At 58.2% G+C, this 26647-nt stretch overlaps 5 protein-coding genes across 7 annotated transcripts in view; 4 read left to right on the top strand and 1 right to left on the bottom strand.

Moving 5' to 3' along the window:
* The window catches only part of neurod1 (neuronal differentiation 1), a 134301-nt gene that overhangs the window by 41081 nt on the left and 66573 nt on the right, over positions 1-26647 (bottom strand). The gene's annotated exons all lie outside the window — the stretch shown is intronic.
* olig2 (oligodendrocyte lineage transcription factor 2) lies at positions 5320-7582 on the top strand. The gene is made up of 2 exons (XM_061286307.1): positions 5320-5479; positions 6732-7582. Exon 2 carries the CDS (start codon positions 6755-6757, stop codon positions 7580-7582), a length of 828 nt encoding a protein of 275 aa, XP_061142291.1. The 5' UTR covers positions 5320-5479; positions 6732-6754.
* Positions 8512-18216, top strand: cnga4 (cyclic nucleotide gated channel subunit alpha 4). The gene is made up of 9 exons (XM_061287237.1): positions 8512-8767; positions 15068-15220; positions 15497-15757; positions 15822-15923; positions 16014-16120; positions 16238-16821; positions 16925-17170; positions 17252-17417; positions 17481-18216. Exons 3-9 carry the CDS (start codon positions 15636-15638, stop codon positions 17969-17971), a joined length of 1818 nt encoding a protein of 605 aa, XP_061143221.1. The 5' UTR covers positions 8512-8767; positions 15068-15220; positions 15497-15635; the 3' UTR covers positions 17972-18216.
* On the top strand, positions 10345-11061 carry olig1 (oligodendrocyte transcription factor 1). The gene has a single exon (XM_061286306.1). The coding sequence runs from the start codon at positions 10345-10347 to the stop codon at positions 11059-11061; it is 717 nt and encodes a 238-aa protein (XP_061142290.1).
* Positions 18369-26331, top strand: trappc10 (trafficking protein particle complex subunit 10). 3 transcript variants are annotated; one of them, XM_061286704.1, is made up of 24 exons: positions 18369-18606; positions 19282-19363; positions 19444-19579; positions 19644-19843; positions 19923-20118; positions 20269-20380; positions 20487-20734; positions 20814-20960; positions 21079-21193; positions 21327-21403; positions 21497-21588; positions 21664-21804; positions 21909-22018; positions 22095-22198; positions 23072-23512; positions 23599-23740; positions 23805-23963; positions 24054-24280; positions 24398-24498; positions 24622-24754; positions 24910-25077; positions 25151-25334; positions 25461-25652; positions 25856-26331. In XM_061286704.1, the coding sequence occupies exons 1-24, from the start codon at positions 18528-18530 to the stop codon at positions 26098-26100; spliced, it is 3831 nt and encodes a 1276-aa protein (XP_061142688.1). In that variant the 5' UTR covers positions 18369-18527; the 3' UTR covers positions 26101-26331. The 3 variants fall into 3 exon arrangements, with proteins under 3 accessions (XP_061142688.1, XP_061142689.1, XP_061142687.1); XM_061286703.1 differs by having other exon boundaries at positions 18370-18606; positions 20811-20960; XM_061286705.1 differs by lacking the exon at positions 25856-26331 and having other exon boundaries at positions 20811-20960; positions 25430-25613.

Raw genomic sequence — 26647 nt, 5'->3', positions numbered from 1 at the left:
GCTGGGCCCCTCCCCTCGCCGTACGACGCTCCCCCCCCCCCCATTCCCTCCCCACGTCCTCGCTGTCAGCGCGACAACAATGGCGCAGCATTAGCATGCTAATGAGGCCGACAGGTGGCCAGTAGACGTCTCAATTAAGAGCAAAGTTAAGCGACAGCACTTTTGGGCCATTTCTCGCGCAACAAATGACCGCATGCGCGCGTGAGTGACAGGTCGCAGGAAGTGAGACGGACGTGGCTAACGAGCGCGTTGAAGGGTGGCCTGGCCTGGCCCTGCCTGGCCCTGCCTGGCCTGGTCTCTAGTTGGGTTGGGGGCCGCCAGCAAGTGGAGCGAGCGGCCAAATGAGGCGCCGGCGCTGTCCGTCTCCCTCCTACCTCGCTGTCCAAAACTCTCAAATTGTGTCAAGAAGGGGTCATGGCAGAACTTTTGAAAGCAAACTCTTTTTGCTCCAAACCTATGGCATTGGCATGGTTTTCAACTGCGCGCAAGTACAGAAAGAGGATTTGGGAGCAAGCTCAACTGTCAACTGTTGCTTTCTCTCAGAAGGGACTTTGTTGTCTTTGCTTTTGATTATCATTTTAACGTCTGCTTTTCTTGTCTTGTCACGTGTGTATGTGTTTATTGTGCAGGACAATAAAGATGTAACACAACATGCTAATCACTTTGTAGCCACCACCAATTTACTGCTAATCCGCGGGGCCGTGTTCTCTGGACTGTGAAAATGGGGGCGTGTGTGTGTGTGTGTGTGTGTGTGTTTGTGCGCGCGTAACGTGCGTTAAGTGTGAGAGTTAATGGGGCGGGCGTTGGACAAACGGGGTTATGTTATGTTGTCGCGCACAATCGGCGACAGCGGCACTGGACGCGCACAAAAAAATGTGTGTGAAAGCTGGCCGCCCAGCCCCCCCCCCCCCCTCCCTCATGAATATGCTAATCCTGTTTTAGCATAGCTCGTTAATTAATGAGCCACAATGGCCCGCTTCTCGCCGTCGGTCTCGCTGTGGTCGGGCCGGCCGGCAGGCACACTGACAGCGAGGGAGCAAAGTTTGAGTGTCGTCAGCGCGGGCTGTGCCGAGCGTGGGCCGGGTATTAACCTACATAACGCCGAGCCACAACAAAAGCCGTGGTCCCGAGGACAAGGCTTTTGCCGTCCTCCTTGGTTAGCCTCATGCTACAAAGTGTTTTTTGGCGGCCAGCTCCGCTTTTGCGTGCGTCCGTTGGCTCAGAAGCCTTTTGCCAGCGCCGACGCTCGCCCCGCGAGCCGCTGGCCTTAAGGGTTACCCCGGCCGGGCATCGATTGGCCACTTTGACAACGTTGCCTTTGCTTGCTCTTTGACCCCACGGCAACCCTGGCGCCAAAGCACCCCGCGTGACCTCGCGCTCCACAATAGCCATCTTAGCATAAAAGGACAGTCGGCGCGTTTCATCGCATGCTCTGTTGAAATGCTTTGATTTGGGATGAGGCGGTGGCGGTGGTGGTGGCGGCGGCGGCGGCGGCGGCGGCGGCGGTGGCGTTTGACTTGGCCCATTTGTTGTTCTTTGAACAAACCAATGGAAGATGAGCTGAGTGGCGTGCTGTTATCCACTTTGCAGTTTGAATGCAAAATTTTGCCTTTGTCCTTGAAAGTAGCGTCGTCTTGAGCTTGCCGTGAAGAGAGGCGGCGCTTAGCAGTGGTTTAACATTAGCACACGCGTCATCATGTGGTGGCGGCGGCGGCGGCGGCGGCGGCGCTTCTCATCGCGTGGCCCATGACGTGGGCATGGTGAACGCCAAGGCAGCAAGTGTGTCGCTGTGCTGGTGCAGATAATTGGAGTTTAGCAAGTGTCCGTGTGCTCATTAGGACCCGGCGACCCCCCTCCCCCCTCGCCCCAGCCAGCCAGCCAGCCCCACGAGCCCCCCGCCCGCCCGCCCGCCCACCCGCCCGCCTCATTAGAAGAGGCGGGCGGGCAGCACTGCCGCTCTTGCCTGTCTTATTAGCGCTTGCCCGCTAACGCCTAATCAAGTTCTTCCTACTTGATTTTGTTCCATTTTGAAGTGAGTTTGTGGGTAGAGGCTCCTTTTCCTTCCTTGGCCATGGCAATACAAATACTTGCTGTTTGCTTTATAGCATTCTTTTCCACTCCTTTTTTTATTCATAGCATATTATTCACTTTTGTATCTTATTTGGAGCAATTGATTTCTTCACAGTGTGGATTTCGCACTTGATTGCTACTTATTGTTTGGTGGCTTCTGTGCTTGTTTGCTTCATGACATGCGGCATGTACAAATCATCATTCTTCATATTTTGAGCTCCAATTTGCTCTGAAATGCAGACGTGTGCGCATGCCAAATCCAAATGGCGCCACGACAGACTCTGAGCTGCGTAGAAGGAGGCTGGCTGGCTGGCTGGCTGGCTGGCTGGCTGGCTAGATGCATGGATGGCTGGCTGGCTGGCTGGCTGGCTAGATGCATGGATGGCTGGCTGGCTGGCTGGCTGGCTGGCTGGCTGGCTGGCTGGCTGGCTGGCTGGCTGGCTGGCTGGCTGGCTGGCTGGAGATGCGTATTGGCAACAGCTGCCACGTAGCCAGCGTGTGCAGGTGAAAGCGAGCAGTGGACCTTTAATTAGGAACAACAAGTGTCTTTTGTGGTGTGTGCGCGTCCACTTCAGAGTGCTCCAGACTTGGAGGACCCCCCTCCGGGCTCCCAACACAAGTCAGGTCCTCCAGTCAATTGTCTGCGGGCAGCAGAGGTGAGGAATGGCGACAAGACGGCAGGGCTCTAAATCACGTTTTTTTTTTTGTTTTGTTTTTTACAGTGATGGTGGTGGGGGGGGGGGTCTCCTAGTAGGTGGTCATCGCTGACCCGCACTCACCCGGCATCCTGTGGCCTTTCTCCGCAGCCTTGTCGCTGAGACCTCCCTGCTAATTAGCCCCCCAGGAGGCGCCAAACGCGTCCGTGTGACTCCGCCGTGGGCCGAGACGCCATTCAGGACGCCCCCCTACGCCGCCGCCCCTCTACATTTCATCACCGCCCCCCTGTTTTGTCTCGCTGTCTCCGTCCATCAATCTTGCCATTAGCGGAAACAGGCGGGACCGCCCCTTTACAGGACCCCCACACCCCACCCCAGTCTCATTAACCCCACCTGTTGCTGGCCACTGATGCCGGCCCCGCCTCCTGAGCAAGTGGGGTGGGGGGGGGGGGCAGCACTTTGGGTGGTATGTTTCCTGCGGGGCCCCCCTGTGTTCAGGCGGGTCCACGGGAACTTGTTTTACAACAGGGGAGGGGCCGACCTCAATGGACCGATGATGTGAACCGCCCCCGACCCCTTTGGCGCTCAATCCGACAACAACCCCCTTTCTGCCAAAGAAAAAAATGCCGCCGCTGCTCCCACGGGCCGGTTGAGCTCGGTATCAGACCCAACGTGGGATGGAGGCCAGCGTCCGACGAGGCGGGTCGGCAGCCAGGATAGGCCCGCCTCCTCCGAATTGTCATCCTTTAATATTTCTCCTCCGTTGCCCATGATTGACCTCAATGGATGACGGCGCCGTCCTGGTCAAATGCTTTCCTGCGTGCGTGTACATGCACGTGTGTGTTTTGTGAGCGAGCGCGTCGCCGCGTGAACTTGCGAGCGGCAACGACGTGAAACGGGATTAGCGCCGCTCCGTTAGCATGCGGGTTCTTTCAGGCCTTGAATAGCCGTGTGAATGTATTCATGCCCACGCTGTTTTGTATGTGCCCCTCCCTCCGTCCCTCCACGCCCGCCCGCCCGCCCCGGTGACCCCGTCGGATCAGAGACCAGGTTGTCGAAACATTTGTAACATTTGGCAAAAGCAAATCTCTGCCTGTTGAATTGAGGCGAGGAGCGCTGAGGAACAAAGTCGCCCCCCAATCTTCCTCAGTTCAGCCCCCTATTCTCCCCTCCCCTCCCTTATCCCACCCAGCGGTGCAAATCCTCTCTTTCTGTGGCGGCGTGAAGAATGGAGCGAGCCGGCCCAGCCAGCACCATTCAATTTGTCAGGCCGTCCAAAGAGCTTGTAAGCTCCCCATTGGCACGGGAAGCCGTCCGGGCCCTGCCTGCCACTTAATTAGCTCCTAATAGTCGCCGTCCTCACAAAGCCGCCACTGCCCCCCGCTGCCCCCCCCTCGCTGCCGTCCCGGACTCTAAAGAGCCGGCGTATGGTTTTACAGCGCCGTCGCCAGGAGGACGCGCAAGAAAGCAAAGAGGCAGATTCCCTTCTTCGTCGTCCGTCGTCCCTTTCTGGGCAACGGGAGCGCCCCATCTATCCATCCATCCATCCATCCTTCCATCCATCCATCCATCCATCCGTCCGTCCGTCCGTCCGTCCGTCCGTCCATCCATCCATCCATCCATCCATCCATCCATCCATCCGTCCGTCCGGGCATCCATCCATCCATCCATCCAACCAAAAGTCCAACTTGACTTAAATGAGGGTCTGCACCCCAGATAAGGGACGAAAACCTTGGACTTGAAACCGGGCGCAAAACCTTCCACTCAGCTCATGGTGAGCCATAGACCCGAAGCAAGGTGCCGGACCTGAATCTCGACTCGCTGGCAAGTTGAACTAAATGCAAAAAATGAGAAAGCGTGATGACCGTAACGTCACTTCGTCCTCGTTGCCAAGATAAAGACCAAAGGCCTCCGTCCGTTTGCAGCCGCGAGCGCTGTTCCTCGTTTGGGAAAGAGCAAACCCTATGGCGCGACGTGCAAGTATGAAGGTAGCCCGAAGGGGGCGCTGCACACGAGCGCAGCGCTGCGCTCCCTCACAAAATGCACGGGAATGAAGATGCGCGCGCGTCACTCTTCACAAATGAGTTTGTCCTTCAACAATTCCTTTCAAGAACGCTACTAGAGAAGACTTGTCGAACATCTGCATTTATTTTTGCATTCCGTGAAAAGCTGTCGTGCATGGCGACAACGAGGCGAGGCGAGCCGAGGCGAGGTGAGGCGAAGCGAGCGAGGTCCTCCTCATCAATGAAGGAGTGATGCATCAACTAATTGGCCACAATTCGTTCTAGGAGACGGCGTCCAATTGATGACAGCCACAAACCTGAGATTGATCCAGGCGCAAAAGGCCGACCTCCTCCTCCTGGGAGCTCCTCTTGCTCCTCCTCCTGGGAGCTCCTCTTGCTCCTCCTCCTGCTCCTTCTTTTCTTGTCTTCGTACACTTTGTGCGTGCGTGCATGCGCGCGCGCGCGCATTCGCTTTACAAGATGCTGCCCCGCCCTCCCTCAAGGCACTTGATTGTACGCACACACTGAGTGGCGAGTGTTGTTCGGCCCCCATGACCCCCCCCCCAGCCCCCTCCTTATTGTATAAAAGGGGCCAAGCCCAGGCGGCGCGCCACTGATGCGGCAGCCCCAGCGCGTGGAAGGACGTCGTCCACGTGGTCCACGTCCAGCGTAGACGACGTCTCGTCACGTCAATCAGATTGTGCGGCCCTTTTGGATCTTTTTGGGAACTTGGCCCCAAAACAAGTGAGGGTAAGTTTGAGCGACGTTCGGGGGTCTCGGCCTTTGAATGAAGTCTATCTTTGCGCTGGCGCCGCAACCAACCAACCAACCAACCAACCAACTCGGATTGCCAAACGCGCACACGTGAAATTGTCGTCCACAGCCGCATGCAGGAGCCTCACAAAAAACGCATGCAGCGACTATGTTGGATGTCTGCTTGACATCTTGTTGAAAGTGCGCCGTCGCTCGCTAGCTCGCGTGACTAGATCCGCTGCAAATCAACTCCAGTCTGCATCCAGAGTGCACGCGGATAGATGCGCCCACCAAGCTTGCATGCACGCATGATTCCGTCAGCGAAATACGATTCCAATCCCAATGGGATTCCCTTATGAATCGTACACTCTGTCTGGCTCCAAATGAGGGTTAAAAAAGGAACGAACACATTGAGCCAACTTCCTATAGGGCCGTTTTTTGGCTCCAAAACAACTGAGTTCTTTTTTTTTTTTTTTTTTTTTTTGCAAAACCTTCCTGAATCCGTTCATTTTTTTACGCAAGACGAGGCAATCTTTGGGTACAAAACAACTCAAAAAAAATATTTTTTCTTTTTGCAAAACCTTCCTGGGTCGGTCCATTTAGACGAACCGTTTCTTGGATACAAAACAACGCAACCATTTTTTTTTTTTCGCAAAACCTTCCTGGGTCGGTCCATTCTTTTACGCCGTTCGAAGCCTGTGCGAAACGTTTTGTAAGTAAATAAGCAAATCGCTTGGGCAACTCTGACACGACTTCAAGTCGACGTCGTGAGTCGTATTGCGCGCGCGAGAGACGCATGGGCGGGTGCGCGCGCGCTTGCGTGACAACTTGCTTGCTTGTTTCCGCAACTGGCGTCGATCGGAAAGCGGATCAAATGTTTCCTGTTGGAGATGAATTTTTTCTAATTGGTTGAAACTTGTTGTTCCCTTGTAAAATGTAAAAAAGCTAGCGCACGCATGCGACGAACAGCGTGGCGTCATCACTTGCCACATTTCTAAACCGGATGAGCACATTTTGCCCAAAACAAAAAGCTTTTTAATTTGTTATGGAAAATAATAATAGGGGGGGGGGGGAAGCTATAGCTTTTTTCTCCCCTATTATTATTAATAATATTATTATTATTGTCAACTAAAGATCATTTGTTTCCCCCCTATTATTATTTTCATCCTCGATGGCTTGCGCAACGTTTTCTGCCTGCACATCGACGAGTGTGCATCTTTGTGACGCCATGTGCTATTTGGCCATGCAGGTGCTGGTGCAGGTGCACGCAGGATGGAGTCGGACGCGAGCCGTGTGTCGTCGTCGCCGGAAGCGGACGCCGCCTTCCTGTCCACGCTGCGCCGCTCCGCGCACGGCTTCCCCGGCACCGTGTCGTCCACGCAGGGCGACTCGCCCACGGGGGGGCCGCCTCCCCGACACCACCGGCTCCGCTGCCATGACGACGACGACGACGAGGACGACGACGACGCGGACGAAGCGGACGGGCTTTCGGCGGCGGCGCGCGCGGCCTCCAAGAAGGCCGAGCGCAAGCTTCTGTCGGAGCACGAGCTTCAGTCCATCCGGCTGAAGATCAACAGCCGCGAGCGCAAGCGCATGCACGACCTGAACGTGGCCATGGACGGCCTCCGCGAGGTCATGCCCTACGCGCACGGGCCCTCCGTGCGCAAGCTCTCCAAGATCGCCACCTTGCTGCTGGCCAGGAATTACATCCTCATGCTCAGCTCCTCGCTGGACGAGATGAAGCGGCTGCTGGCTGACATTTACGGCGGCGGCGCGGGAGCCGGGCCGGGGCCGGCGGCTACTGCGGGGGCGGGAGCCGCTGCAGCCGCCGCCGCTGCCGCCGCCGCCGCCGCCGCGCACCACGCTTCCTTAGCGCACGCGCACCCGGTGTCCCTGCAGCAGGCGGCTGGGCCGCCGCACGGCGCGCACCACCCGCTGCTGGCGCCGCCGCCGCCTCCTTCCGCCAGGGCCCCGCACGGACTCCTCAAGGCCCCGCCGCCTGCTTACCAGCACTGGGGGGTCGCCGCTGCCGGGATGCCGTGCCCGTGCAGCATGTGCAGCGCGGTGCCGCGCCTGCACGGGGTGGACGCCAACAAGTGAAGGCGCGCGCGAAAACGGACTTGTTGTAAATAGTTGTACAGCACACGCGCACGCGCTCCCTCTTTCCCTTTGTGAATACTTATGCGAATATTTATTGATAAGTTCATGTGACTCCATTCAAGGAAAATAAAGCCCGCAAAAAGACTGGCCTTCACGTCGACTTTGTTCGTTTCGGAGCAAATGTGTGTGTGTGTGTGTGTGTGTGTTGTGACAAAAAAATAAAGCTCCAAAAGCCACATTTCCGCCACATTCATCAACTTGAAAACAAACAGTGTCAGTTCAGTTTGCAACAATTAATTGTCGCCTTTTTCGTATAGTCGCGTCAGGTGGAAAAGAAAACTTGGCTTTGTTTTTGCCAAATGAGAATTTCCACGCACGTCAACGGCATGCGTGCAATGCGTGCGCGCGCGGTTCGCTCTCGTTTCACCCTCTTGGAACGCCTTCTCATTCCACGCAGCGTGCATGGCCAAATCCAATGCTGTTGCATTTACAATAATTCCGAAACGAAATTTAATGCTGTTGTCAAAATTGTCAAATAAAGATAATCAAAAGTAGTAATAATACTAAGGAAGAATAATACTTATTATTATTATGATGATCATAAAATTATTAATAATAATAACAATAGGGCATGGTCATAGAAATGTGTTTTTTCAACCATGCCGCACGAGTATGTATACCTTTAAAAATAGGAAGAACTATAAATAAAAGCTCTCAACGTGCCATTTCAGCACGCTGTGGCCGGGCCGGGCCGGGCTGGCCGACCGACAATCCTTCTCGTTTGATAGAAGGGAAACGCACACGCAATTTACTTCAATCGTGCACAGGTGAGATCTCCAAAGTGAAGCAGCGCGCACGATACATTTGATTTGTTGATGAAGAATCGCTTTCAGATTCGAGGAGGGCCTTCTTCCGGTTTGCGCAGTGCATGTTTCGCGTCCTCCCTCGGGTTGGTCGCTTGCGACTCGCGTGGCCGCCTTGCAAAGCGGCGACTCCCTCCACACGCTGGCTGCATGCGATTCCTTGTCGAAAAGAACACAAGGGCAAAGAAAAGCCATGCAAGTCGGACCGCGCTTCTGCATGGCTTGGCGCTGAACGATTGATTTGGCGCGGCCAGCTCACTTGCATGGTGGCTGCATGCTCGCAGAGAAAATCAAGTTGGGCTACAAACAAGAAGCGTCTTCGGTGAGTACGATGTCTTGAACGCCTTCTCCTCTTGTGGCAAGTGATTCGATAAGGCTTGTGCACGGAACCGATTTGGAGTTGATGAACGTCGTCACTGATGCATGCATGGTGCAGGCCGGCAAAGTTCGGCTGACTTGGTTGTGGCCGGAGTGCGAATAGTTGTGCGCGTTCGCACGACGATTAAACTCAAAATAAATACATAAATTAATTAAATACATACATACATACATACATATAAATAAGTAAATAAATAAGTAAATAAATAAGTAAATAAATAAGTAAATAAATAAGTAAATATTTACATAATATTGTAAACATTTCGCTGCGGGGACACTGAGAAGGCGGCCGGCCATGCATGTCACTGGCTCGCTCTGCCACTCCGGAGACAGAGCGCATGCAGCGCGCGCGGCCTTCACCAGATCGGGCCTCCTCGGAGCGTCCAATCCAATTTGTTGATTTTCTGGGACGTGTCGTTCGTGCACCAAGTCGCTCTTCGTTCTCCTCATTTTAAAAAAATGGGGCGGGAGGGAGAAGACGATAGTATGAAAAAAACACAAACACATATAAAAGCTAAGACATCAGCCTTTTTTTGCCTTTGTTTTCGACTGAAGTTCCGCTCTCGGTGCGTGCGTGCGTGCGTGTGTGTGCGTGTATGTTCCCAGAGCAATTGTGGCGCGTGCTGAGCATGGATGGCTTGCATGGGCCGCTCTTTTCCTGACGACGGGAGAAGATGGGACAGTCGTGTCTTTTAGCGAGCAGGTGCACACGTGCTGCTGGTCCAAATGGATGCTGCTGCGTGCCCCCCCATAAAGCCTTCAGTCTTCTTGCGCCGGGTGCCTGGAAGCTTGGCGGCTGAGGGACACCGGCTTCTTTATTTGAAGGCCATGCAAGCAGGTGTCCCCTTTTTCCGTCCGTCCGTCCGTCCGCCGGATCCAACGTTAACGTCCCGCCTCCTTCACATTCATTGTCCGCGCGCACACACGCACTCTATGTTCCACACGGGCACACAGGTGGCGTCCCTTCCTGTGCTGGCCGCTCGTCCTTGCGTCGTAGACAAGCCGCCTTGTGTTTGGAGTCGGACCTTGCAGCCCCCCTCCGTCGCACGCACGCATGCACGCACGGCGTGGAGCGGGGGACGGAGCTAGGCGGCTTGTGTCAATGTCTCTTTTCAAGATGGGCTGCGTGCATGCCGAGGACAGTTGACGTTGGCCGAACGTGCATGTCAAGTTTCACCTGAGTTGGTCGTCCAGCAGTGTGTGTGCGTGCGTGCGTGCGTGCGTGCGTGCGTGCGTCTTTGTGTGTGCTGGGAGTGCCCTGGCCTGCATGGAGGAAGTGCTGAATGGCAGTTTGTCGGCTGCCCTGGAGGGGGGGGGGGGGGGCGGCGCTGGTCAGGAACGGGGGGTGGGGTCATTTAGCTGACTTTCCAGCATGTGAAGGGGGGGGATCACTTTCAGAGTCCTCACGAAGCAGCCAGAAGGTCCTCGGGAGAAGCAGCCAACCAACCAAGTGGTCGTCGTGGCCCCATCACCACCGACAGCCCTTCTCTTCACCCTTCTCTTGGCTCTTCTTTGCTGAAGATGAACGTTTTGAGCGACTCCAGGCTCCGAGCCCCTCCGGAAGCCCACCGCGCCCCGGCGCCGGACCTACCCTCCGGCCCCTCTGCGTTGGTCTCCCGTCTCCGCACGGCAACGGGGGCTTCCGCCAGAGGGGGCTCCTCCAAGGCGGGCCGGGAACTAAGCGCCAAGGAGCAGCAGGAGCTGCGCAGGAAGATCAACAGCCGCGAGAGGAAGAGGATGCAGGACCTCAACGTGGCCATGGACGCCCTGAGGGAGGTCATGGTCCCCTACGCCTCCTCCGCCCCCTCCTCGGCACCTCCTCGCCTGGCGGGCGCTCCTCCCGGACGCCGGCTCTCCAAGATCTCCACGCTGGTGCTGGCGCGCAACTACATCCTGCTCCTGGGCTCGTCGCTGCAGGAGATGCGTCGGCTCCTGGGCGAGCTCGGCGCGGGGCCCGGCCCTCGGCTGCTGCTGACCGGGGGCTGGCCCCTCGTCTCGGGCCCCGGGCGGCTACTCCTGGCCCGGGAGCCCTTCGCAGGCTCGAGAGCCTCTCCCCCTCTGCCCGGCGTCCTCAAGTGTGTACCCCCACTGTCCCCCGGGCCCCCGGAAAGCCCGCTGACCCCCGCGCGGTGGGGCTTGGGGCCTCCCCTGGGGTCATGCTTGCCCCCCTGCCCGTGCGTGGCCTGCGGGCTGCCCAGGTTTGTCCAGCCGGCCCCGCCTGCCAGGTTCCCCAAGTGACGCCTGCGAGTCCCCCGCCCACAAAAGGACCAAGGGATGAAGATGTTGAAGAATTGTGTTGAGCCGACCTCTGAAGGGGAAACTTTGGGGTGGGCGTTGGTGCTACTACTCGTTGGGCCCTAGCCGAGACCCCCCAGCATGAAAAGACCAGTGTTGTAATGATGACGCCTTTTGATTCTTTGCTCTCTCGCTCTCTGTGTGTGACAACGCGTTCAAAAGGACAGAAAAATGGAGAAGAAGAAGGCTGGCCATCCCGACGAGCACTTGGTGCGGATTACGGCCGCTGCGAGCGAGCGAGCGTGAGGCGCACAAAAGAGGCGCTGCACGCAATTAGGACAGATTACGGCAAATAAGGACGAGGGGGCGGGGCCTCATCAAAGTCGGACGCTCCATTTTGTAACGTGCATTTGCATAAAGCTGCTTCGTGCGGGATTAGCTACCTTGCGACTTGGTCCACTTGCCTACCTTTTATTCCCCCCCGCATCTTGAGAGCGCCCCTGAGAGGGTGTCGCTTTCTACTGCCGGCTGCTCTCATTGTTGCAGCGTCGCGGGGGTCCGCTCGCGCTTTGGCTTGCCACTTTAACTCATCTCCTGCGCGCGAGCACACACACACACACACACACACACACACACACACGCACACACACGCGCGCGGAGTGAGATCTTTCCACAGAAAGCTCCAGCAAATGCCCTCTGCTCAAATCGTCGCATATTTCGAGGCATTGAGAGGCCGCGAAAATGTTGCACCATCAAATAGAAACGCAAACAAGAGCGTGCGTCGATCGATGGAGAAATTAAAATGAGCAAAAGGGAGACGCTCATGAAACATTCAAAGACAATGGAGAAAGGAAAGCAAAAGCTGCAAGGCGCTCAAATATCATCGTGAAGTCGCATCATGACGTCATGGACGCGATTACGTCACCACAGCGAGCAACGATGTGGGCTTATCGCGCGCGCGCGTACACGCTCGATAGAGAAGTCAAGGGCAAAGTGAAAGTTCAAAATAGTCTATGTGCATGCTGATGTTTGAAGGTGTGTGTGTGTGTGTGCGTGCGCGCGCGCGCGCGTGTGTGTCTGTGTGTGTGTGTTTTCCTTCATTTTTTTTGAGGCTGTGCATCAGTAAAGCACACAAACACACTTTTGCTTCTGCACCCATCTGACCCATCCATCTGCTCACACACACACACACACACACACACTCAAGTCAAGGGCAAACGTGTGTGAGGTCTGGACCGGAGCCACAAGACTTCAGTGTGCGTCCCGAAGCCCCCACGTCCGTCGCTCCCTCACACACACACGCACACACACACACAATACCTGTCCGGTGGTCTCTTTGCTGACCAGCAAAAAGTCAACACGTCAAGCCAAGGACATTGGGCGAGCATGTGTGCGCGAGCGTGTCCTCCGGGAGCACGAGGGCGGGTCAACGTCGGAAGACGACGCCGTGCGTTCTTTTGCCGTGATGTCATGGGCCGTGTGTGCGTGTGCGCAGGTGCCATGGCGGCTCCTCGTTAGCATACATTAGCATGTGTCAAAGTCTTCCCGAGCGTCTTTGCTTCCTGGACCGCCGCCCGCCCGCCCGCTCGCTCGCGTGCACGGCTGAGGGCCCTGTTGGCGGCGGGTGGGCGCGCACGTGAGCGGCCTAGCAAGTTAACACGCAGGCTAAAAAGGTGCACCTTGGCTCCCAATGTGATACGACGCCATCGCAGCAATTGTGCTTTTGTGTCTCAATAAAGTGTGCCACTCTGCTCCAAACTTGTGGCTTTGTTTTTGTGAGGGTCTGCTTTTGTCTCCCCCCCCCCCCCCCCCCCCCCCCCCCCCCCACCGGTGGACAGCCCCCCGCAGGCCCAAACAGACGCGCGTTTAGCGAGCCGCTGTCGTCCTTCCGGGAGTCTTGTCGCGCTCACGCTGCGCGACACGTCGGCGCCGAGGCTCGCCTAATGCCGTCGCCTAATGCCGTCGCCTAATGCCGTCGCCGGTGTTTAATCAGGAGGGCGCTGAGGGGAGCCGGACCATCTGGAGCGGTGCCGGCTCCTCAAGGAGGCCTCGCGCCAGGCTTTCGACGCAAACAAGGTCAACGCGGCCACGCGGGACTAGCGTGCCGGGACGCGAGTCGGGGGAACTCAGTGCCATCGATCACGAGCGTGCTCCGCTCTCCTTTTGGATCCATTTGTCTCCCTCCTTTTTTCTTTCTTTGCTTACTTCTTTGACCCTGCCGGGGCACCAACTGCCATTTTGCCCGGGCACGGCGGGCGGCGCCTCTGCGTCGCTTCGCGCCGGAGACAAAGGTCAGCGCGGAGCGTCTGGCTGTCAAAGGCGCTCATTGCGCGACACGCATTGACCGCGCCGCGGCTAGCGTGCTAGCATCTGCCGGCGTCTGGATGCCGACGGGCCCGCTCCGTCCTGCCTGCTTTGGTGGGCGCGCAGAAGGAGCGCCCGCTTCAGGCCGCCGAGCAATTAGCTGTCCCGAGGCCTGCCGGGAGCGGGCGCGGCCCGGCATCGGGGGCTTTGATGGCTAATTTCCCTCAGGAGGGTGCACGCGCTCGTCACCGTGTCCTTTAATGAGGCAACGACGCTCCCAGCGGCTCATTTAGCCGGTCGCCTCGCTCGCGCTGACATTCGCACGCAATTAGCGTGAGAGACAATGGCACGCTCAACACTTTTTGGCCTGGACTTCAATGGTGACTGTGCATTGTGCGCTCTTTGTTTGCACCAAGCAAAGGGCCAAAGTGCACGAGGATGCTGGCGGACGCCACGTTGCGTGATGTCATTGGACTTGCATCATGCAGACGACCCCCCCCCCAAACCGGTGCCAGTCAGCACGTCCAGCTGGGCCGCACAAAACGACAAAGAGAGACTTGTGCGGCCAGCGTGCCGTCACCGTGCGCGTGTGCACTGGCGCCCGGGCGCTGGCGTTTGTTACTGAGCTGCGGTTGTTATTCGGACTTGACCCCCGCCGCACGGGCCAAATCTGAAGAACAGCTGTCGGCGCCACGCAGCATGTCAAACGCTCTCGGGCTTGATGTCGGCATGTGTCAGGTGACCTCGCATATGTGCCGTTGTCACAAGTAACCCACGGGGAAACACCCGCCCGCCCACCGCCCCACACCTGATCAGGTCTCAGGAGTTTGTGCATCCTCATTAGCAAATATCTTTCTTGCGTTTGTTAATTGTGTCCTTCTCCACGAGCAGGCCCCTCCCTGGAACCCCCTCCCTCCCGCTCCCTAACAGCCACTAATTGTCGTCATAAGGAAGCGAGGCCTGTCACAACTGGAGAACAGCCGGCGGGTTTGGGCCGTCAATGTACACAGTCTAGAGAGTTCCCGAGGGCCAAAAGAGCGCCCCCAGAGAGAGGATGAAGGCAATGTGCAAGTGTAGCTTATGAGTTAGCGCGGGATGAGGAGAAGGAAAAGTCCAACTGTGGCTTGCCCAACATACAGGTGGTTATGCCGAGTCTTCCCTTCTGGATGATCCCACGTGCAGGCAAGAAGAAAGAAGAGCCAAGAAGAGCAACCCTGGACCTTCTTTGGCAATCACCATCTTTCTGGCATACATTCAATGGTTCCACCGAGAAGGCGGCCTCCTGGTGGTGACTATTGGCATGGCGAGCGAGCGTTCATGAGAAAGAAATGGGAAAATAGAGGAAAACAACAACGGAGCCATCCATCCGTTTGCTAAGCCCCAAATGTTGTCAAATGTGGCTGTGACCTTGGATTCTTCCCGTCTTAATTCTCATCGAGGCGCAATTCTCTCTTTGGCGCCTAGCACCACCTACTGTGCGGAAATGAGCTCTATTCAAGTCAGCCTGCCGTTGGAGGGGGCAAACACAAGCGACTGACTTGCAGTCGCAGTCGCAGTCGCAGTCGCAGTCGCAGTCGCAGTCGCAGTCGCAGTCGCAGGCAACACCTATTTTATTATTGTTATTATTCAGACATCCTTTAAACTTGATAAAATACTTTTGTTTGTCTTCTAAAATATCGAAATAAACCCTTTCCCCATTTTAAAGTCAAGTCCCTGCAGAGTCGTCCAGTCATATAATGCGCTCAATGAAGACAACACTGCCCCCTCGCGGCGGATGAAGGAGTGATGGCCTTTCAACGCCTGAATGAAGATCTGAGACATGCCGGTGCGTGTATTTGTGGATGCATATCTTGAAACGGTATGTATGTAATATTTATTATTATTTATATATAGAGAGAGATATATTTTACATATATATATATATATGGATGTAAAATATATATCTCTATCTCTATCTATATATAGATATATATTTATTTATTTATTTATTTATTTTGTGGATCTGAAAAAGACGTGGGAATCACAAAGTTGTATTTTCTTGATTTCAAAAACTCTGAATGTTATGAAAAGTCATTTATAATGCAACGGAAATCACACTTGAATTCGTCAACAATATACGGGCCTCCCTCCCCAGGGGATGAAGACGCTCCTGGAGGAGACGACGACGATGATGTTGTGTTGTCGTCCATGGTGACACAGATGCTCTCTCACGCTGGTACGCACGCGCTCTCAGGCAGCCACGCAGGCAGAACGCAGGCACATTTGAAGTGACCATGAACAAGGGTTCTGGCTCGGCTTGGCTGGCGTGGCTCAGCTGGCGGCAGAGGTCCAAGGTGGGCCAAGAGGCGGACGGCGTCCGGGACGGCTCGGACGGCTCGGATCCCCGCGTCGCCACGTGAGTAGCAAGCAAATGAAAAGCAAGATTCTATCATGGAAACGGGTGCTCGATTTGCCTCCAGCTGGACCAGTTGGGTGGTGGACCCGGCCGAGCGGTTCTACTACGTTTGGCTGCAGCTCATGGTTCTGCCCGTCGTCTACAACTGGGTGGTCATCATCCTCAGGTAGGAAATGGCTATTTCGGAGGCGGCTCGGGGACCAATGAGCAACCGGCGAGCAAATGCGAGGCCCGCTGTGTTTGTGCGCGACACCAGGACGTGCTTCCCGTCCATTGCGCTGGGCTACCTGGCCGTGTGGCTGACCCTGGACGCCGCGTCCGATGTGATGTACGCCGCCGACATGATGGTCGCCCTGCGCTCGGGTACGAGGCGCGTGGCTCAACGTGGGATCCCGCGTGCTTCTTTGTGTGCGTTCGTCCGTGATTGCGGAGCGTTTTTTTTTTAGCTAACCTCACGTGGTGGCTGCGTATCCCATCCAGGCTACCTGGAGCAGGGCGTCCTGGTTCGAGACGTGGCTCGTCTGAAGCGGCGCTACCTGGGCTCCAAGCGCTTCTTGCGGGACCTGGCATCGCTGCTGCCGACCGACTTGTTCTACCTGGTCTTTGGCGTCCAGGCGGCCACAGTGAGGATCAACCGTCTGCTTCGCACGCCGCGGCTCAACGAGGCCCTGGACCGCACGGAGACCAGGACCTCGTACCCAAACACCTTCCGCATCGCCAAGCTGATGGTCTACATCTTTGTGCTGATCCACTGGAACGCCTGCCTGTACTTTGCGCTGTCCGACCACATCGGCTTCGGCAGCGACGGCTGGGTTTATCCCAACGCGTCCCTCCCGGCGTTCGCGTCCACCCGCCGCCAATACTTGTACTGCTTCTGGTTCTCGGCGCAGATCTTCACCACGGTGGGCGACACGCCCCTGCCCCGTCAGGAGGAGGCCTTCCTCTTCATGATCGCTGACCTGCTCATCGCCGTGCTGGTCTTTGCGTCCATCGTGGGCAACGTGGGCAACGTCATCACCAGCCTGAGGGACCGCGACCACGTCTTTTTCCCCAATCACGAGCTGGTAAGCCGGGAGGTTCCGTCGGCCCGACGGCGGCCGTGTCGACTCGCGTCGCTTGGCAGCTAGCGTACGCGCTAGCTTTGTGTCCAAACCGTTGGGCTGTTAGGTGAAGGCCTACCTGCGCAGCCACCACATCAGCAAGGAGCTGCGTCAGCGCATCGACAACTGGTACCAGCACCTTCGCATTAACAAGAAAATCATGCGGGAGAACGAGATTCTGCAGCAGCTGCCGCTCCACCTCAGAACCGAGATCGCCGTCAGCGTGCACTTGCCGACCCTCTCCAAGGTCACCATCTTTCAGAGCTGTGAGAAGAGCCTCCTGGAGGAGCTGGTGCTCAAGCTAACGCCGCAGGTCAGCCGCCGCCGCCGCCGCTGCGGCGCGTGTCTCGGTGCTCAGCTGACCCGTGTCGTGGCGTATGTGATGCTGCTGCAGGTGTTCAGTCCAGGGGAGTACGTGTGCAGGAAGGGCGACGTGGGCCACGAGATGTACATCATCAAAGAAGGCAAGCTGGCCGTGGTGGCCGACGACGGCGTCGCCCACTTTGCCATGCTCGGCCAAGGAAACTTCTTTGGGGAAATCAGCATCCTCAACATCAAAGGTCAGCCCCTCTGCCCGCCGTGGCGCAGCCACGCCCTTTGTCATCGCCACCTTCACGCCCTAGGCAACAAGTCGGGCAATCGGCGCACCGCCAACATCCGAAGCGTCGGATACTCGGACCTGTTCAGCCTGTCCAAAGAGGACCTGACCGACGTACTGTCAGAGTACCCGGCGGCCAAGCGTCACCTGGAGGAGAAGGGCCGTCAGATCCTGACCAAGATGGGCATGCTCGATGACGGCGGTGGGGCGACGGAGGCGGGGGACGGCGCCCAGCAAGTGGAGACCAAGATCGGCACGCTGGAGAGCGTCCTGGAGGCCCTGCAAACCAAACTGGCTCGCCTCATGGCGGAGGCCGAGTCCAGTAACCGCAAGATGGAGGCCCGCGTGGCTCTCCTGGAGTGGGAGCTGGAGGCCCGGACCGGGCGGCAGCACGGGGGAGAGCGCCGAGGCGACGGAGAGGAGCCCGCAAAGGAGCGAGAGGAGGCCCAAGGCCAGGAGGCCGAGGAGGGAGATGGCGCCGAGAGCAGCCGAGATCACGTGATGGATGGCGAGTGACTGACCACAACAATCAAATCACGTGACGCACTTTCAATTCTACATGCAAGCTGGTGTGGAAGTGCAATCTAAAGTAAGATGACCAAACCATACTGTAGTGTAGATGCTCTCCACGCAGGACAGAACAGAAATGTAACTTGTGAAAAGCTCGTGTCGTTTATCAGTAAGAAGAAAATTGAACATTGTTTTATCATGCGGCAGCGACACCTCTCCGTAAAAGTTGAATAAAGCCCCTCCCTTCTTTCCCCCTCCTGATTTGGATTGTGGCCACCACCCACGGTCAGGCACTGACCAAACTTGCGGCTGGTCCTTTACGACGTCAGCGTTTCCCGGAAGCGTACTTGTGCCCGGCCCCGCCCCCGCCCGCCCGCCCCTTGGCCGCTCCTTCCTTCCCTCTTTCCGCCTCCCTCCCTCGGTCGGTCGAGTGAGTGACTACTGCCTGCCTGCCTGCAGCGACCGGAGCCTCAGCCTGACTCGTCCGCAGCGCTTCGCTCCTTCCAAGCCGCGCTCGGTCGCGGCTCCGTTTAATGGCGCGCCGCCGCGGTCGCTGACGCACATGGACAGTGGTCAAGAGAAGCCATCCGCCGCCGCCGCCGCCGTCATCTACGCTATGGAGAACAAACCCATCGTCACATGTGAGCGCCGCTCCGCTCCGCTCCGCTCTCGTCTTGTCTCGTCTCGTCCCGTCCCGTCTCAGGGAGCGTTAGCATTAGCTTTAACACGAACAGTAGCTGCAGCCGTGATTAGCGCGTTCGCGCCACGAACCGTCTCGGTCTTTCCCCAACTCGAACAGGGACCCGGACACTGCGGTGGGGGTTGTTGGGGCCGCTCGCTCGGCTCTCCTCTCCCGGCGGCTCGCTAGCCGGCCAGCCAGCCAGCTAGTTAGCCTTGCTCACCGGTGAGCGGGCCTTGACGTTGGACCTGACTTTTTTCGGCTGGTCACGGTAGTAAATGTTTTTGTCCTTCATTCGGCCTTATTTCATGAGAGCCGTCGAGTTGTCTGGGTCGCCGGGTGTGCGTTTTTCGCGGCGCATGCGCTCTGTCGTCCCACTTCGGAGTTCAAGTTGAGGTTTCCAATCCGACCTCGATTTTTCCTGGTAGGGTTTGAAGCCAAGTTTAGGCTTTCAAACATGCAAGTGAAGCCCAAAGTGTTGTTTGCTCCGCCTCTGTCCATGACTCACCTGACTTGTGGGTCTTGTCCCGTGACGTCCCGAGCCAAAGTTAAGGTTTGAAACGAAGCGACGGAGACGGTTTGTCGTCAAGACGCCGTGCCCATTTCCAGTGCTGAGCCTTGTTGCCCCGCCCGCCAGGTGCCGGGGACCAGGCCTTGTTCACGTCTCTCTACACAGCCCTGGCTCAGCAGCTGCCCCGCGAGCCCATGGAGTGGAGGAGGTCAGTAGAGACAACCGCTCGGTCGGGAGCTCGGCGTCCACGTGTCTCAATGTTTCCCCACCATGTGTGCGCGTGTTGAGGACGTACGGACGCGCTCCCAAGATGATCCACCTGGAGGCCAACTTTGTCCAGTTCAAGGAGGAGCTGCTGCCCAAGGACGGCACCAAGGCCCTGCTCACCTTCCCCTTCCTGCACATCTACTGGACCGACTGCTGCGTGAGTAGTAACGTCTGCGGCGAGGGAAGACGCAGAGAGACTTAGCGAGGCTGCCCTTCGGCAGGACGCCGAGGCGTACCGCGGCTCGGTGAAGGAGGACGTGAGCCGATGGCAGAGCAGCCTGCGAGCGCACGGCTCGGCCGACTGGCTCATCATCGTGGTGGACGGCGGCGACGGGCGCAAGAAGAACAAAGGCAACATTCTGCCCCGCTCGTCCATCGTGGACAAACTCCGCGGCGACTTCTGCAACAAGCAGAACGACAGGTCAGCTTCCAGGGCCTCGATCCGCTCTGGGCCCGGCGCGTGTCAGCTCGCCGCCTCCAACCCTCTCCCTGCCCGGCAGGTGCGTGGTGCTGTCGGAGCCGCTGAAGGACTCGTCGCGCTCTCAGGAGTCGTGGAACTCGCTGCTGCTCAAGCTGAGGACGCTCCTGCTCATGTCCTTCACCAAGAACCTGGGGCGCTTCGAGGACGACATGCGCACCCTCAGGGAGAAACGCACCCAGCCCGGATGGAGCTTCTGCCAGTACTTCATGGTCCAGGTTGAGTCGGGCTCCGAGCCCATCTTGCCGCACTGTTCTCAGCCTGACCTCCAACTGGGGCCGGCCGGACCTCTTCGTGAACCCCTAATGCTCCTTTGACTTTGCCCTTTGCTCTGGTTTTGCCGGTCGCTGTGTGCGCTGTGGCCGCAGGAGGAGCTGGCGTTCGTCTTTGAGATGTTGCAGCAGTTCGAAGACGCCTTGGTCCAGTACGATGAGCTGGACGCGCTCTTCACGCAGTACGTGCTCAACTTTGGAGCCGGAGGTACGCCCAGGGTTTTTTGGGCCGGGGCGGCAAGCCTCGGCGGGCGCGGGCTTTGGGGCCGAGCGTTTGAGTTTGCGGGCCGGGGCGGCCCATCCCTCGCCCTCAGATGCGGCCAAGTGGCTGGGCTCCTTCTGCTCTCCGGTGCTGAACTGGAGCGGCCTGCTGCTGCGGCGCCCCATCGACATGGAGAAGCGCGACAGCATCCAGCGCGGCTCGGCCAGCCTTCTGGACCTGCGCAGCTACCTCTTCTCGCGCCAGTGCACCCTGCTCATCTTCCTGCAGAGGCCCTGGGAGGTGACCCAGCGGGCCCTGGACCTGCTGCACAACTGCGTGCAGGAGCTGCGTCTGCTCGAGGTTCTGGTTTTGCCCGCCCGCAATGGCCCCCCGGTTCGCTCGCACGCGCCCTGCTGACCTCCTCCCGCGCCTCCAGCAGGTGTCGGTGCTGCGGGGGGCGCTGGACTGCTGGGTCTTCCTCAGCTGCCTGGAGGTTCTGCACCGCATCGAGAGCTGCTGCGACCGGGCCCAGCTGGCCGCCAACGCCTCGCACACGGTGGGACTGTGGGCCTACGCCGCCGACAAGGTGAGGGGAGGACGGCTGGCCTCCCGACACGCGTGTACGTTTGTCCGAGCCAAATCTGTCCCCGTCCGGATGACGAGCGCAGCGCTAATTGTCATTGAACGGATGTACTTGCTCGCAGCTCAAGGCTCTGGGCCACCTGTGCGGGCTGGTGTCGCGCAAAGGTCCCACCTCGGAAGACTTGAACCGGACGGTGGACCTGCTGGCCGGTCTGGGGGATGAGCGCCCCGAAACCGGTAGGTGGGCCAATTGCTGACACCTGTTTATAGACGATGGATGGATGGATGGATCTGCCGACGCGCCATGCCTCTGAGAAGTTGGCCGACGGGGGCCGAGCTGAGCTCAGCTGTCTTGGGCTTTGTGTTTCAGTCAACAGCCTGCAGAGTCCCTACAAGAAGCTGAAAGAAGCCTTGTCCTCCGTGGAAGCTTTTGAAAGGCATTACCTGGTGAGGTCCAAGCCAGCGCGCCCACGGCCGCTCTCCACGTTGGCTCGCTCGCTCGCTCACCCAACTCCTCCTTCCCTCCCGATCCGGCCACAGGAGCTGTGCCAGGCGGCCATGGAGATGTACCGAGCCGTCGGCAGACTGCGCTCGGCCCGACTTTTGGGAAAAAGTCTGGCGGAATTCTACATGTGAGCGAGCAAGCGCAACCGCCATGACGCTTCTTCTTCTTCTTCGTCTCTTGATTTGCGCGCCGTGCGTTCTAGGAGCAAGGGCGAGCCGGAGCGAGCAGAAGCCTTGCTGGCCGAGGCTCTGCGTTCGTACGTTTGCGAGGGCTGGACCTTTCCGGTCACCCACACCCGCAAACAGATGGGCGAGTGCCAGAAGCTGCTGAGGCGAAGCGCCGAGTATCCTTCTCTTCTGCCGACGCTGACCCAAAGGCTGCTCGGCCGCTCAGCCGGCCTGCGCTCCCGACTCGTGTTGCGTTCCCTTAACCGGCGTCCCGCGGCAGCTCCTTGCGAACCAGCGCCTTACTGGCGGGTGACGGCAACCTCAGCGCGGAGGAGAGGATGGGCTTTTGCCGCGACGTTCTCGACTACGCCGGCCAGCCTGCCGATGGGGGTGAGCGACGGCTGCCGGATTTTTGGGGGAGCCCGCTGACGCCGACCGCTCGCTCGCTCGCGCTTTCTCTCCGCAGGCGGCGATCTGTCCGCCACGCTGGACATGGGCGTCTTGGCTCAGCTCACGCGGATCCGATTCGGGCCGGACGGCGCCTGCGTCCACTCTGGTGCAGCCCTGCGGGTATGACAAGGCTCGCGTTTGTTTTTCAAAGTCAAAGTCTGCTTTATTGTCAATCTCTTCACATGTCAAGACGCACAAAGAAACCGAAATTACGTTTCCTCTATCCCACGGTGACGAGACATAGTACACGATAGACATACAAGTAAGCGACACAATATAAAACAAGAAGGCAAAAATTCAAACAATATATAGTAAGAGTGATGAATAAATAATAAATAAACAGATAACACAATAAATAAGAGGAGCAAAAATGTTCACTATGCGCTGCAGGGCCTTCAAGTTTTAGTCAGTGCAGCTGCCACCCCAAACAGCAATACAGCTGGAGAGAGAGGACGCTCTCAATGGTGCCACGGTAAAACGTAGTCATGACGGCCGGAGGAGCGCTCGCTCGCTCGCTCGCCTGAGTTTCCGCAGGAAGTACAGGCGGCGCTGGGCCGCTTCTTTGCCATGCAGTGATGCGGTGTTGGTGGACCAGGAGAGATCCTCACTGATGCGCACCCCCAGGAACCTGGCGCTGTTCACTCTCTCCACCACAGCACCGTCGATGGTCAGCGGCAGGTGTTGGGTGTGACCCTTCCGGAAGTCAACAACAATCTCCTTGGTCTTGTCGACGTTCAGAGGAGGTTGTTGTCCTGCACCACATGGTCAGAAGGTCAACCTCCAACCTGTATTGAGTCGTGTCGTCAGCAAATTTCACTATGCGGTTGTCGCTGTAGCATACGCTTCTCGCTCCATCAAGATTGTTTGTTTGACAAGCAGGAGGGACAAAGTCACTTCAGCAACAATGAGAGCCATTTTCTCCTTCCTTCCTCCCTTCCTTCCAGCCATACATGATATGCCGCTTGTCTGGTACGATGTTATTGTGATTGTCAGGTGGAGCTGACGCTGCGTTGCCGGATGCCTGTCGCCGTGCGGGTGGACGAGCTGGCAGTCGGCGTCCACCTGGACGCCGAGCGGGTCTCCAAAGGGGGCGCTCGCGGAGCGGCCCTCCCCGGCACGGTGGACTTTGAGGCGGCAGTCACTGCGCCGGGGCGGCCGTCCTCCCTGAGCGCCGGCCCCCCGCCGGAGATGGACGAGGCGCACGACCGCAGCCCCTCGGACGATTCCCTCAGCTCGGCGGGCGTGGTGTGCAGGAACGCCCACCTGCTGGTGCGTCGCCACGACAGCGGCTCGCCTCCGGACGCCTCCGGCCCCCCGGCCCGGAACGGCGCCGCGGGCGCGCCGCCCGCGGCCCCGAAGGAGGGCGCGCCGGTGCTGAGGGCGAGCGGCATCACGCTGGAGCCCGGAGACAACAGCGTCGTCCTGGCCGCAGCGGTGAGACGCCGCCGCTGTCTACCGGCTTAGGTGTCGTGCCGGCGGGTGGGGCCAAACGAAGAGCGCCTTTGTTTTTCTCTCCGCAGAGCAACGAGGCGGGCACCTACACGCTGCGGCAGCTGTGCGTCACCTTGGCCAATGTCAGCTTTGTCCTGCCTCACATCTACCCCTCTGTCCAGTACCACGTCTACTCTCAGGAACCGCAGCTCAGCGTCCGGCCGCTTTCAGGTGGGTCACCGCGCGCACCAACTGCCAACCCAGCGGGGCGATATGCTCATTTGTGCGCCTTCAGAGCCGCTGCTGGCGGGCCTCCCGCAGAGGGTCAAGTTCACCCTGCTGACAGGCCACTACGCCGTGAGGAAGGGCGACGCCCTGCAGCTCAGTAACAGCGACAGCATGCCCGTTCTGGCCCACGTCGGCTGCACGGCACGCATCGCCAACAACGGAGGCGGTACGTAGGCGGCGCCATGGCCGGCTGGCGCCATGGCCCGCGCCATCGCACCGCAGACTTTAATTGCGCCGCTGCTTCCTCATTGGACAGCCGTGGCGGAGAGCGCATTGTCCGTCCAGTCCTCGGACAAAGTGACCAGCATTGGCCTGCCTCCCACCCCTCCCTACCACACGCTGGAGTTCCATCTGGAGGTCCTGTGCCTCATCCCGCCTGGACCGGAGCGGCTCGCCGACGAAAGGCTGACCAACGGCGAGGCGCCGCGCCGGCCTCGCAGCTACAGTCACCCCGACACGGCCATGGCTGCCATCGATCAGAGGGTGAGCGGGGACCGTGGGCGCGGCTCCCCGTAGGGTGGGACGTCCGCCCGCCCGCCCGCCCGCCTGCCTGATCGCCCGCCTTCATCGCGGCCCGCCTCCCCCTCTCTTTGTCCCCAGATTTCCATCGACTGTCCGTGGTCCATCTACTCCACCCTGCTGAGCCTCACTTTCCACATCCCCTTCAAGACGGAGCACTCGCTACTATCGGCCGGCAACAGGTGAGAGCCGGCGACCCGCGCCCACGGCCGTCTCTTTCGGGCTCTCGAAGTGCGGCCGATCTGCCGCCGGGGCTTCTGATTCTCATTTTTTGTTTGCGTTTCTCCGGTTCCCACCCCCTACAGGAAGTACATCCAGGTATGCGTGCACAATGTGTCGGATTGCGACTTCACGCTGGCCCACGTCAAACTGGCCGAGAAAGGGCCACGGCGGCGGGCCTCTCTGGAGATGCCGTGCCTCAATGCTTGCGCCCGGCAGGTGAGCGGCTCACCTTAATCAGCTGATGGTCCGAAAGCAAGAAGAAAAATCTGCAACACTTATGAAGGCTAGGTGACACTTTCCTTCTTGACCACCCATTGATGTGTGTCACCACCTCCCCTGCCGCGCCCCACCCCGCCCCCCTGTGTGTGTAGTTGTTATGCAGTAAGCAGAGTGTGTACTTCCTGTGGGAGGCCACGTGCAAGGAGGCTCTCCCGTCCAGTCTGGAGTGCGTCTTCTCGGCCAGCTTCTGTCCCCGCGGGCGCTGCGAGGACGCCGCTTTCGAGCCCTTCCACCACCACTTCCTGCTGGACAACGTGCCTGTAAGAAACATCAGGGGGCGCTCTGGCCCGGGCGGGTGTGGCTGTCGCGTCATCTTTTTTCTGGATCCGGCAGACCTTGTACAGCGTGAGAGCCGACATGGTTCCGCCGGCGGGTGAGCGTCACTGTCGCTCCGGCTCCCTCTGCGGCCTGGAGGTGGTCATCGAGCGAGCGGCCCGGCCCGCGGACGGCGAAACGGCCGCCGACGACGACAAAACAGAGGCCGAGGGCCTCGAAAGCGGCAAAGTCATGTATGAAGGTAGGACGGCGACGCGAGTCGTCCAAACTCGTCGCTGCGAATGACGCTTCCGAATCTTTGAAGAAGAAAGCCAAGTCATTTGTGTGCCGTGCCAGTGCTGACGCGTCCGTCCCTGCTCCCGTGCAGTGGCAGACAGCAGCAGTAACTGGGCAGTGTGCGGTCGCAGTTCGGGCCTGGTGTCCATGCCGTCGTCGGGCTCTTGGGCTCACAAAGTCCACATCGAGGTCATGCCGCTCTTCGCCGGCCATCTTCCCTTCCCCAAGATCAAGGTCCTCAAGTATCTTCCTCACAACGCCAGCAGCGTCCAAGCAGACGCCGGTCAGTCATGGTTCGGCCCGCCGTCGTATCAGCCGTGTTCTGAAACGTTGCGCACGTGTTTGGTATATTTTACGCGCCGCGCCGTCAAATCATGAGAGCAGAAGTATCTGTGAAAATGGCGAAAGGTTGGGGCCGGCCGGCCGGCTGCGCACCAAATATTAAAGACGCGCTCCGTCAATCCATCATTTGCTCTGCGTCTTCAGACAGCCAGGTGGAAAACGACAGCCTGTCTCTCCTGGACAAGACTTTGGACGACGCGGCGGCCGACACGGCCAGCGTGCGCAGTCGCGGCAGCGTCCAATCGCTGGGCGAGCAGCAGCACAGGGGCGTGGCCCTGCCCCGTCTGGACCCCTTCGGACCCGGTCAGGTGTTCAACCACAGCCACGCTCGGCAAGTCCTGGTCCTGCCCGCCGCCGACGAGCACATTGTGGAGGTCCACGCCACGTGACCGAGGGCAGGTACCCCTGGAGCGGCACCCGACTCACACTTGAGAGAGGGGCGGGGTGGGGCGGGGCGGCCGCCCGCCCGCCCGCCACACGTACACTCAAAACGGTCACCGGAGCGCTTCACGTGCTGGTGATGTTCATTGTTTGGCCTCCATGTGTATATTGTAAATGTTTGGGAGAAAACGTATTTGATTGACAGTCATATTATTAATAAAATTCTCAATTACGTTGCAGGCGTGAGTCACTCAGGATTCATTGTGTGTTGTGTAATGTTACGCCATCACGCAAATCTTGTGCCTCGTCAGTACAGTCGGTGGGGCACAAACTGAGGTCGGGAGGGACTGGGAAAATCCGAGTTCGGTGGGATGCCTCGATTTCCCACCTTCCGTGAATGCAACATAACAACGCCACTCCAGTAAATACTGGAGAAATTCCCCAAAACCTTTTTTTTTCTCTCTCTCTCTCAAAAGAACAATCCCACGTGTAAACCAAGACTTTTCAAATGAAACTGAAGGGAAAGAAATGTGTCGTATATTATTCCATTTGTAA

Source organism: Syngnathus typhle, linkage group LG9, assembly GCF_033458585.1.
Source record: "Syngnathus typhle isolate RoL2023-S1 ecotype Sweden linkage group LG9, RoL_Styp_1.0, whole genome shotgun sequence".
Lineage (NCBI taxonomy): Eukaryota > Metazoa > Chordata > Actinopteri > Syngnathiformes > Syngnathidae > Syngnathus > Syngnathus typhle.
Note: the sequence above shows the minus strand (reverse complement) of the source record. Positions and strands in the feature narration are given on the sequence as shown.

Coding starts and splice junctions, on each gene's coding strand:
- trappc10 (XM_061286703.1), top strand. CDS start 18,528: ATGGACAGTGGTCAAGAGAAGCCATCCGCCGCCGCCGCCGCCGTCATC. Junction 24,755..24,909: donor TCAATGCTTGCGCCCGGCAG/GTGAGCGGCTCA, acceptor CTGTGTGTGTAG/TTGTTATGCAGTAAGCAGAG. Junction 25,653..25,855: donor CAGCGTCCAAGCAGACGCCG/GTCAGTCATGGT, acceptor CTGCGTCTTCAG/ACAGCCAGGTGGAAAACGAC.
- olig1 (XM_061286306.1), top strand. CDS start 10,345: ATGAACGTTTTGAGCGACTCCAGGCTCCGAGCCCCTCCGGAAGCCCAC.
- cnga4 (XM_061287237.1), top strand. CDS start 15,636: ATGAACAAGGGTTCTGGCTCGGCTTGGCTGGCGTGGCTCAGCTGGCGG. Junction 16,121..16,237: donor GATGGTCGCCCTGCGCTCGG/GTACGAGGCGCG, acceptor TATCCCATCCAG/GCTACCTGGAGCAGGGCGTC. Junction 17,171..17,251: donor TGCTCAAGCTAACGCCGCAG/GTCAGCCGCCGC, acceptor ATGCTGCTGCAG/GTGTTCAGTCCAGGGGAGTA.
- olig2 (XM_061286307.1), top strand. CDS start 6,755: ATGGAGTCGGACGCGAGCCGTGTGTCGTCGTCGCCGGAAGCGGACGCC.